The sequence below is a fragment of the Prunus persica genome, chromosome G6 (genome assembly GCF_000346465.2).
Source record: "Prunus persica cultivar Lovell chromosome G6, Prunus_persica_NCBIv2, whole genome shotgun sequence".
NCBI lineage: Eukaryota > Viridiplantae > Streptophyta > Magnoliopsida > Rosales > Rosaceae > Prunus > Prunus persica.
The window spans coordinates 30,128,694-30,139,497 of record NC_034014.1 but is presented as its reverse complement, the minus strand read 5'-3'; the positions used below and the strand labels follow the sequence as shown (position 1 = coordinate 30,139,497).

General features: G+C 34.4%; 2 protein-coding genes across 2 annotated transcripts; both read right to left on the bottom strand.

The window, feature by feature from the left end:
* Positions 5,469–6,515, bottom strand: LOC18773404 (F-box/LRR-repeat protein At3g03360). Its single transcript, XM_007206080.2, is given in 2 exon segments — positions 5,469–5,977; positions 5,980–6,515. Coding segments are annotated over 2 exon segments (891 nt in total). The 5' UTR covers positions 6,362–6,515.
* On the bottom strand, positions 8,493–10,439 carry LOC18773250 (F-box/FBD/LRR-repeat protein At5g22700). The gene is made up of 3 exons (XM_020566839.1): positions 9,357–10,439; positions 9,071–9,238; positions 8,493–8,915 (listed from the first exon to the last, which is right to left on the bottom strand). Exons 1-3 carry the CDS (start codon positions 10,320–10,322, stop codon positions 8,607–8,609), a joined length of 1,443 nt encoding a protein of 480 aa, XP_020422428.1. The 5' UTR covers positions 10,323–10,439; the 3' UTR covers positions 8,493–8,606.

The following is a 10,804-nucleotide window of genomic DNA, read 5'->3' as shown; positions in this document are numbered from 1 at the left end:
TGTATTGTATATATCGTGTGTGTTATTATGTGTCATTGTGTGTATCAAATGTGAAGGAGGAGTGACCTTTTATAGGCATCTAAAAACATGTAACCTTCACCAACCATAAAAGTTCACCAACCAAAAAATTAAGGCTTTCACCAACCAGAAATAAAACTTGAATATTAAATATATATAACCCCCACAATAAATAAAATAAAACCGCCAAAATAATTAAATAAATAAAACGGTTAAATTTTTAAAACCTTTTAAAATTCCAACAATCCCCCACAAGGTTTTCAAAATTTTACCGTGACAAAAAACAGTTAAAAATATATAATATATATATGGGCAATATAATACTATGTAATAGGTGTAGGTGCCTTCCGGGCTTGAACCTTCACTTAGTGATGATAGTCTCCATTTGAGGAACCTGAGTGTACACAGTATTGAACTCGGCACCTTTGACCAAACTTCAACATATCTCACACATAGTACTAGTTGAGACTTGGATGCGGGGTAGCGCTATTTATGGCCATGCGCTAATCTTGATTCTCATGAGAGTTACTAGAGAATAGCCCAATTCTCATAGTCACGGCCTCACGACGTCTCTCACTTAGGTGAGTTCTCCAAGAGTACATGTGACCTGCACTCTGCGGGAGTTTGCCCGCCTCGAAACTCATTCAGGGATAAATCCCTTCCTAACGTCACATAAAATAGTACTTTTGCCTTAGGGATGAGCAGAAGAATATCTCAAGGATATCTCCATAGTTTTATGAGTGCTATATGAGTCACGCAATATGGATTGTTTCTACCACATTGAACTTCCTTCATGGGATCTCCAATCACAGAAGTTGGGTTACCTCCCTAGGTGACTCCCTTATGGGCTTAAGCACATCCCCCTCGACATTTTGCATTAATAACCTCCTCCACAAGGCATGCATATCAAAACTAGCCTTCACAAGGCATATATAATGTAGGTCATGTCTTTGTTCTCCATTTTAGCGCGCTTTAAACCTGCATGTTATTAAAATATTTCCTACACAATCTTGCACACAAATAATTAATGGATTTCACCTCAGTATAATTGTAAATTAAATACGCATTGGCATACAGTTAAGTATAATGGAAATACATCATACATTAAATCTTCTGATCAAGAGTACCTCTCAAGTCCATGAAACTTTGAGTACACCTGCTACCACTTATGAACAACAATATAACAATTAATTCATTAAATAAATTTAACTATAAACACTGAGTATTTCAGGATACCCTTACTCCCTTTTGTGCACTCCAAATGGCTGAAATCATGATCACATATCCAAGTTGAAATTGTATCTTATCGATTCTCAATATGAACCTATAAGACAATAAGAAGTCTCTACCAAAATTTTATGCCAAAATCATCATTAGTTGCAAATATTTTCATATCAAATTGAAGATAAATTAGTCTCATAAAAAAACTTGTATAATGAAACAAATTTCATACAGACACAATATGTTTGTCAATAAAATATAAAAAGTATTATGTCACTAAATGAATCTTTCCCATGAGAGCATAAAGAAATTGAAAACACACAAAAATATGGGAAAGAGAAAAGGAAATGAATATAATATTTTCCAGTATAAAAGCAAAAATTTCTTAATGTTACTAACAAATTAAATTACAGTACTAAAGTTCCCATTTAGGAAAATTCAACTTCCACAAATTGGTCCACACGTTTTAAAAAATATTAATAATTATCAAAACGCAAATAATATAAGCATTGAGCATTAACTAAAATAGAATAAATCTGAATAAAGGAGATATGAAAACTTATATAATAAATGTACAAAATAACTTCAGTTTTAAAGAGGTAATCAAATCACTCAAAAACTGGAATATTAAATTTAAAAAAATAAGTATTGATATTAATTTTGTATTTGAAATACCCACAAAAATTCCAACAAATACCCACATAGTTAAGGAAAAACTCAACCCCCACAAATTAGGGAATTCTCAAAATATATGAAGACTGTACCAAAATTTATTTAATTTTAAATTCATAAGATATGTACTCACAGTCATCTTGATAGTCATTGTAAATATAACAAAACCATTGAAAGCCTCAAAATTAATGCCACTTACAGTGATATAATTTATTATTTCATTTCAGTTTTCTCAGGAGGATTCCACAATGTACATTTCATGGCAATTAACTCAGTGTGGCAGCTGTCAAGACTTTATATCAAAAGAACATTAGATTAACTCAAGAAACTAATATGAAGGATTGCACAATCGAAATATATAGGCGTTGGCAACTTTAAAAGGAATCCAAGGCATTAAAACAAAGATGTAATTAAATTGCATAAATGTTCAGAACATTAAAGGCAATAATCACCTAACAATATCAACAATTTTACTGCCAAAATAAAAGCTCTAAATGTCATGAAATTGACATTAAAGTTTTGAAACTAAAGCTGCATAAATTAAAAAATAAATAAAATCTCGTAATTGAATGTGAAATGCAAAAGCTTCCAAAAGAAGTTAAGAGCAATTAACTAATTCTGGAATCAAAAGGAGCTAATGTCCAAGGTGTTAAAGTGATGCATTTATACTACAAAAAAAAACTATAGGTTTTTCTCCCAAATTCAAAGCAATGACAGCCATCAAAATAAAGAATAATTAGGCTCAATAAAACTTGCAATAATACCACATAAACTCTCTGCACATTCTTGCAAAAAATAATAGCTATAAATGAAAATAAGAATCAATATAAAAATTGAATACACAAATAGGTCAAATCTAAAACTGACGTAATATTAGATTTTGAATTCAAAATTAAACTACAAAAGAACTCTTCGCACCTTTTTTCTTTCAAGAATTTGAAACCAAAGTAAGTAGTATACTACACAGATTTGCGAAAGATGCAACAATTGAATATTCAAATCAAATGTATCTCCATAAAAGTAAACTTAATTGTCTGCTGAAAGAAAATGCTTTATTCCTTCATAATGCATTAAACCACATAAAGATAGTGTATAAAAAACCAACATTAAACTTTATAATTGCTTCTCACGTTTATATGAAGGATTTCCAAAAGTAGAGCAGACCTTTTTGGCAATTGAGAACAATAAAACGATATTTTAAAAAAAATGATTATAAAGGACCATTATATAAAGGAAGATTGATGACAATCAAAATGAATGAAGGCAAATGTAAAAAGGCCCAACACAATAAAATCAAATATATATACTTGTTCTAAAAATATATATATACTTGCTTTGAAATTTCAATTAAAAGGAAAAATAGACCAAAGATTTTGAAACACTTCAACGTTTCGGTTTTAAACACTTCAACCATTCAATATTGGATGTTTCAACGTAAATTGATTAATAAGTAATAATAAAGTAATCCGTAATGAAACAATACAAGCTATTTAAAACAAACAGTAGCTTAGAAAAACATACATCACTTCAATTTGTTTTTATTTCAAAGGTAATTAATTGGCTTTTGAATACTATTAGCATTATTAAGATTCTGAAATGTATTTTAAAAACAATTGTACTGTAGAAAACGGGCACACCACATAAAATAATAATACATTGAGCTATAATAATAATACCACATAAATTAGTCTGTAGGTTTTTATTTTCAAACACTAGCAGTAATTTCCCAAACGTTAGCAACAAATTATAAACATATAAATGTACCAACAATATTTAAAGCAATTGAAATTGTATAGACAACATAAAAGCTTCAAACTGCATCTACCCAAAATAAATCGTAATTTTCATTTTGAAAATCCAATACAAATGTAAAAGCTTCAGTCAAAGAGTTAAAATATATTAAAGCTAGCAATACGGGAAGAAAACAACTTTAACATACAAAGGCTTTAGATTGTTATAAAAAATAATAGTTTTCCTCTTTCCGTAAAGCCAAATACAAAATATTTATATTATAAATAACTTATAAACAAATTGGAAACTTTTGAAGGTATAATAAAATTGAAGAAAACAAAATAATAGGTAAGTAAAAGGAAAATAAATAATAAGTAAGAAAGTGAGTTTGGTACGATGAAGCACGTCAAAGACGCTGTCCTAAAGCCTTTGTAGCCTCCCTACGTGCAGGTACTGACGGTCTACAAGACTCCAAGATACGACCCCTTATACACAAACTCAAGATCCGCTATGAGCACGTTCACAGACAGATATAGGTATCCAAGTCACATAACCATTGCCCAAAATAATAATAATAAAGTACAGAATATATGTAAAAGTAGAAAAGGAGAGAATTAGAATGTGTATGTGATATTCTGATAGTGTATTGTATATATCGTGTGTGTTATTATGTGTCATTGTGTGTATCAAATGTGAAGGAGGAGTGACCTTTTATAGGCATCTAAAAACATGTAACCTTCACCAACCATAAAAGTTCACCAACCAAAAAATTAAGGCTTTCACCAACCAGAAATAAAACTTGAATATTAAATATATATAACCCCCACAATAAATAAAATAAAACCGCCAAAATAATTAAATAAATAAAACGGTTAAATTTTTAAAACCTTTTAAAATTCCAACACAAATGTATGCAATAATTCTGTAGTGAGGGCCTTGAATATGGTCCTTAGGGGAGGCCCTATATCTTAACCGTTGGATCAAATTCGTTAGCTATTGGATTAAATTCGTTAGCATGATCTAACAGTTAAGAGATAAGACCTCATAGCCATATATAAGGCATTCACTATAGAATGACTTCAAATGTATGAGTTTCTTCTAATCCAACAAAATGACAAAGAATGCAGCCCAATTTAATTCTCTTATCCCATAAGACATTTACTTAAAAAAAGAAAAAGCCTGACAAGCCCCGACCCGAGCCTAAAAATTTAAGGCCAACTTGGCCCGGCCTAGCCCGATGACAAACCCTAATGTAAACATACCTATACAGCTTGAAATTCACAGAAAGCATATTGGTCTCTATTCCACTGCAACTCCTAAAGACATACAAATTCAATTGTAGAAGGCATTTTGTTTTTAATATGTTGCATAGCATGATATTTTGCAAACACTTCCTCTTTTGGCAGCTGTCTTTATTTTTGGTCGCCTCCATGTTACGAATTTCATCTGCACCAAGGGAAGAACAATTGAGTTCCTGTTTACACTTTTTTTTCCCCTCCTTCACAATTGGCACAATTGGCAACGGAATGAATAGAAGTTTGGCAAAATCACTGAAAATGCACATACACAAATACCAAAATTTTGTTATATATATACCTTCAACACAAGTCTCTGCAAGTAAGGAGATACCTTCATGAAAGAACTTAAGTGATGAAGAGACCAACAATAATCTGCTGCAACTATTAATTCCAAATGCTTGAGATTTGCTAATATAGGAAATGCATGATTCTGAAGTGGGCCAAAATCATCGTCGTCCTGAAACCCAAAGGAGTAGTTAAGAAAAGGAAAGAAAAAAAAAACCACATGTTCATGACTAGCTAGATATACTAACTAACCAGTGTCATTGGGGTGATATTCAACATGAGAATCTCTAGCTGAGAAAGACAGCATGAAAGTTGAGGCAACACAACCCTTTTCGAATCAACACCCCAGTCAACCTCTTCAATGGATACTTCAGTGAGCAACGGTACATCACTGAGAAGCAAGCGTACCGAACCTCCATGGTAAATAAAGGAAACAAGGTTTGCTGCTTCACGAATCTGAATGCTTTCGAGGCGACAACAATGTTTTATCGCTAGGTACTTCAATGCAACCGATGATGAACCAACAACTCTTAGATTTGCCAAATTTGAGGAAGCATACACTGTTAACTGTTCAAGACCTGGACAGTCAGACAACAAGTACTCGAGAATTTCTCCAGCCACATCAACATGTTTGAAATTAACTACTTTGAGCGACTTAAAACCAATAATATTGTGTCCAAAACAATTAGGTACTTTTTCAAGACCTAATACTTTGTAAGGAAAAGCATAGTGACCTTTGTCAATGACCCCGTCTCCTAAAAAAAAACTTCAACTCCCTTTGTCATTGCAATTTGAATCCATCTGTCAATGGAAGTGGTGAAACGACGATCAAGATAAAAACAAGCCCTGAATCGTTTCATGTTTGGACCTTTATGTTGTTCCATTACACGACTCACCCAATCGACATATCGACGGCTTTTCTTGTGTCTTAACTCTGGTGTGAGGCGTCTAAAGCGGAGAATATTGTTACCAACATCCAACTTAGAATCAAAGTTAAGAGTGTCAGTAGAAGCCCATAGGTGCTGCCATCGCTTAGAAAGGAGACTAGTAACTGCTGCTTCCTTGAGCGACAATAGAGACAATATACTAACAAGAATTTCATCAGGTAAGTGACTAATTCGGTCTATAGATATCATCCAGTTGTGTTTTTGCCCCCCACCCTTAGTCGTAGTCTTCCTTCTCCTTGCATCCTCTTCCTCTGTATAATTATAATAATAGATGAGTTGGCACTAAAACAAAACAAAACACAAGAAGATAGGAAAGGGGACTTTTACGACCAAAAACGACCACAAAAGATAGGAAATTGAGAAAGAAAGAAAAAAAAGTATCACTAACTCGCTCATGAGAGAGATAGTTTGCCATATTTTATTTCATTTTAGAAATATACAAGTTCTCTAAATTATTGCACAATCCATAAATCTTGGAAGGATACAAGAAAATATAAAACAATTGAGAGGTCAAGGATTTTGACACATTCATTTACCAGCTAAGTCAGAAACTAATTTGAATTGTCACCTCTTAATTTTCCTAACATTGACTAAACCACACTTGCATTTATATTCAACAGCACAACCATCTTCACTTGAGGAGCCATGTGTAATGGTTTTTTTTTTTTTTCCCTTGAATAATCTATTAAAAAATGAAATTGGAAATGCAAGAAATATATTTATAAAATAAACAAAGACATTAAATTGAATAAAACGGCAATTAATTTTTTTCTAAATCGTTGCCAAGATTTTGACCTCTTCGAACGTTTTTCCACGACTCTCCGGCTTCGATGGAAGAGGCCATTTGTATTTTTGCATAAATGCAATTTTGTAGTAGAATTTTTCGTGTGGAAAGTGAAAAATATTAGAAGGAGATGAATTTGTATGAAGATTTGGTATGGAAAGTGAATAATATTGGTAGGTATTTATATTTTTTACAAATGTTTTTGAATTTTTTTTTAATTTTTTAAGCCAAAAATTGGACAGTCATTGGATTTGATAAGATTTTTAGATTGGAGGCTCCAGGAGAAGTCACGTGGTTTGTGGCCGTTGGTTTCTATGGGCTGATGGGTGCGAACAGTCTGAGGGCAACAGCCAAGTCCAATTTTGCCCATGGACTTGCCCAGACTGGTGGGTCGCACGCCTTGCCTGGGCTGAGTTGTGCGCACTGGAGATGGATTTCGGGCTTAGGGCAACCTTTTGCCCGGGCCAGGCCCTGTGCTGGAGGTGGCCTTACAGCTTGCATCTCCTCCACTGTAGAGAGTGATTATTGAGCTTTCCAATAGTTGATCCCTCAGCTTCTTTTCTTCTTGACCGTTTCTTTCCTTTCGAGCTTATGTATAAAGTCTCAACGACGAACGCAAGGACTTGGGCACAACCATTGATGATTCTTGATGACTGTCTGTCACTTGCAAATGCACACAAATTATGTTTAATTCATCAGTAACTACAAACTTCCAATTCCAAGCAATTAACATGAAAGTAAACATACGAAATTGTTTACGTAAAATGAGAAAAGTTTGATGTTTCATTAAACAACATAGTTTAGCTAGAAAAATTAAATCCAAAATAATAATAATTAAGGCGGTAATTAGTTATATATACCAAATGCTTGAGGGTTGCTGATAAAATCCATCTGCATTTTTTTTGGTCTTTACAGAGATGAAGACATCTTTGCCAAGTCTGTTATTGAGTTTTGTCAACATTTGATTGATCTATACAAGTCAGCCGCATGTTCAAGTTCAGCTGAGCATCCACTATTTGTGCTTCTTGCAGCTAAATCTGCAGGAGCACATCCCATTTGTCCTGTACTCAGAGATGATAAGCTTGATAAAATATGGAAGGGGGAGGTGGCAAGATTGAGCAGGGGAGGAGGGCCTCGAGTCGTAGTTGTTAACAAAATCATTGCCGCCAAGGATGATAAGACAAATGCTTGGCTAATGAGTCCTTTGGTCTCCTCACTTCTGATTAGAGCTTGCACTCTTTGGTGGTATTCTTGGAAGTACCTCAGTTGTCTATCCATGTGGAATATTTGGATCAGCATTTGCAGTCACCATTTTGGCTAACAAGCAGAAAGCAAAGCAGAGCAAGCTCTGAGCAAAACAAAGGAAAGCGGCACGTGGCTCGTCGAGTTGGAGAATCAATTCCATAAGGGTAAGAGTCAGCACGAGCAAACGTTATCAAATAGTTGTTGTTGCCTCTATCAACCAGAGAGTCACCAAAAACAAAGAAGGCTTGACCCTCTGCTAACTGAGGAGCAATGCTAAAATATTGATAGTTCCCAATGCAAAAATATTGATCAGACATATAATAATATTCGTTGATGAGTCATCATCATCATCTACAGCCAATAATACCAACAACAAATATTTAGATAATTGAAGCACTGCACTCACTAGAGGCATACAAATTCAATTGTTGAAGGCACTTTGTGTTTAATATGTTGCATAGCATGATCTCTTGCCTTCACTTCCTTCTTGACTTCTGCAAGTACCCTTTCCATTCCCTTAGGATACAACCAACGCCGAACAGGATCAATAACAATTTTCTCCAGTGCAACAGCACTCTTTATTAAGTGCATGACTTGCGTAACGGCAAGTCTTCGACCACGGTACCCTACTATTTCAACTACCTTGAGGTAATGATGGGGGCAAATGGCAGCTTTCTTTAATTTTCTATCGCACTTCCATGTTTGAAATTGCAGCTGCACCAAGGGAGAAATTTAATAAGAACCACAAAGACAAAGTTTAACCTTTTTGCTTTCTGTACGCTTATACTTTTCTTTATTCAGTATGTTTATACTTTTCTGTATTTATGTAATCTGCTAAGTGCTGCTAATAAATATCTCTGTCTATATACCTTCAATGTAAGTCTCTGCAAGTAAGGAGATGCCTTGATGAAAGAATTTAATTGATGAAGAAGCCAACGATAATCTGATTCAACTATTAATTCCAAATGCTTGAGATTTGCAAATACAGGAAATTCATACTTCTTATCGTATATCTTTGACTTGAACATGTGGTAGCACTGGAAACCAAACAAAGAAGAGTAAGTAAAAAACGGAATATCCAACACACAGAAAAGAAAAGAAAAGAAAAGAAAAAACCGGACAACACATGTTGATAGTTTTAGATATAATACTAACCGGTTGATCGATATCCAACCTAAGAATCTCTAGTTGAGAAACAACACATGAAAGTTGGCCCAAGACAATCTTTATGATATCGGTATCCAGCTCAAAATCATCGTCAGTCTCAAAAATGGATACCTCAATGAGCAACGGAACATTACTGATGTCCAAATTCACAAACCCTCCATTGTAAACAAATGAAACAAGGTTTGCATCACGAATCTGAATGCTTTTGATGCCAAAGCAACGTACTATCGCTAGGTGCTTCAATGCAATCGATGAACCGACAACTCTTAAATTTACCAAATTTGTGGAAGCATGCACTGTTAAGTGTTCAAGAACTGGACAGTGAAACAAGAAGTACTCAAGAATTTCTCCAGTCACATCAACATATCTGAAAGAAAGTACTTTGAGCGACTTAAAACCACCAATATTGTGTCCAAGAGAGTGTAGAGGACTCGGACACAAGTGTTTCAAATCAGGGTAAGGAAAAGCATAGTGACCCTCGTAAATAACACTGAATGCCACAATAAACTCCAATTCAAGTATTTGAACTCTCCTTGTCATTGCAAATTGAATCCATTTATCAATGGAACTTGTGAAACGATGATCAATATCAAAACAAGCCCTGAATCGTTCAATGCTAGGGCCTTTATGTTGTTCCAATACACGATTCACCCAGTTTATGTATCTATGGCTTTCTTGGTATCTTATTTCTGGTTGGAGGCCTCTAAAGTGGCGTAAATTGCTGCTACCAAGATCCAGTTTAGCATCAAAGTTGAGAGTCATAGTAGACGCCCACAGGTGCTGCCATCGCTTAGAAAGGATACTAGTAGTTGCGGCTTCCTTTAGTGACAAGAGAGACAATATACTAACAAGAATTTCATCCGGCAACTCACTGATTCGGTCCGCCAAGACAAAGTTGTGCCCCTCTGCCTTAGTTTTCCTTCTCTTTGCCAAGTTGTAGTTGTAGCAACCCATCCTAACCCAAGTATTACTTACTACAGACACAGAGCAATGAGATTGATGCAAAATTTGAATTGAGAGAAGTTTTACCTTGTCTAGCACAGACTCAGAGAAGTTGAAGGTACTGGTTCCTCCTCCTTCATTATTTAGATCATGAAAGGAGGGAAGGGATTTTTCCTGGTTAATAATAATCTGAATTCTGATGGAAGTAGGGGTTTGCGTTGTTTGTTTGTTTGTTGGTTTGCACTTTGTCTTTGTTTGTAGAAATATCAAACTCAACCTTGTAGTTGTAACTTTGTTTGTAGGTGGTAGGTAAGAGGCAAAACTCCCAATACTATTTCTCTTTAGTTACGTATCCTATGATTTTTTGGTTAGGTTCAAATTGCGGCCGAATGAGAATACGTGTTTTTTTTAAAAAAAAAATAACTTTTATAACAAGAATGTTAGAATGTAGAAGTTCAGTTTTCATTCCAAAATAATATATAATCCAATACACT

Coding starts and splice junctions, on each gene's coding strand:
- LOC18773250 (XM_020566839.1), bottom strand. CDS start 10,322: ATGGGTTGCTACAACTACAACTTGGCAAAGAGAAGGAAAACTAAGGCA. Junction 9,239..9,356: donor GGTTGGATATCGATCAACCG/GTTAGTATTATA, acceptor TTTGGTTTCCAG/TGCTACCACATGTTCAAGTC. Junction 8,916..9,070: donor TGCAGAGACTTACATTGAAG/GTATATAGACAG, acceptor CCCTTGGTGCAG/CTGCAATTTCAAACATGGAA.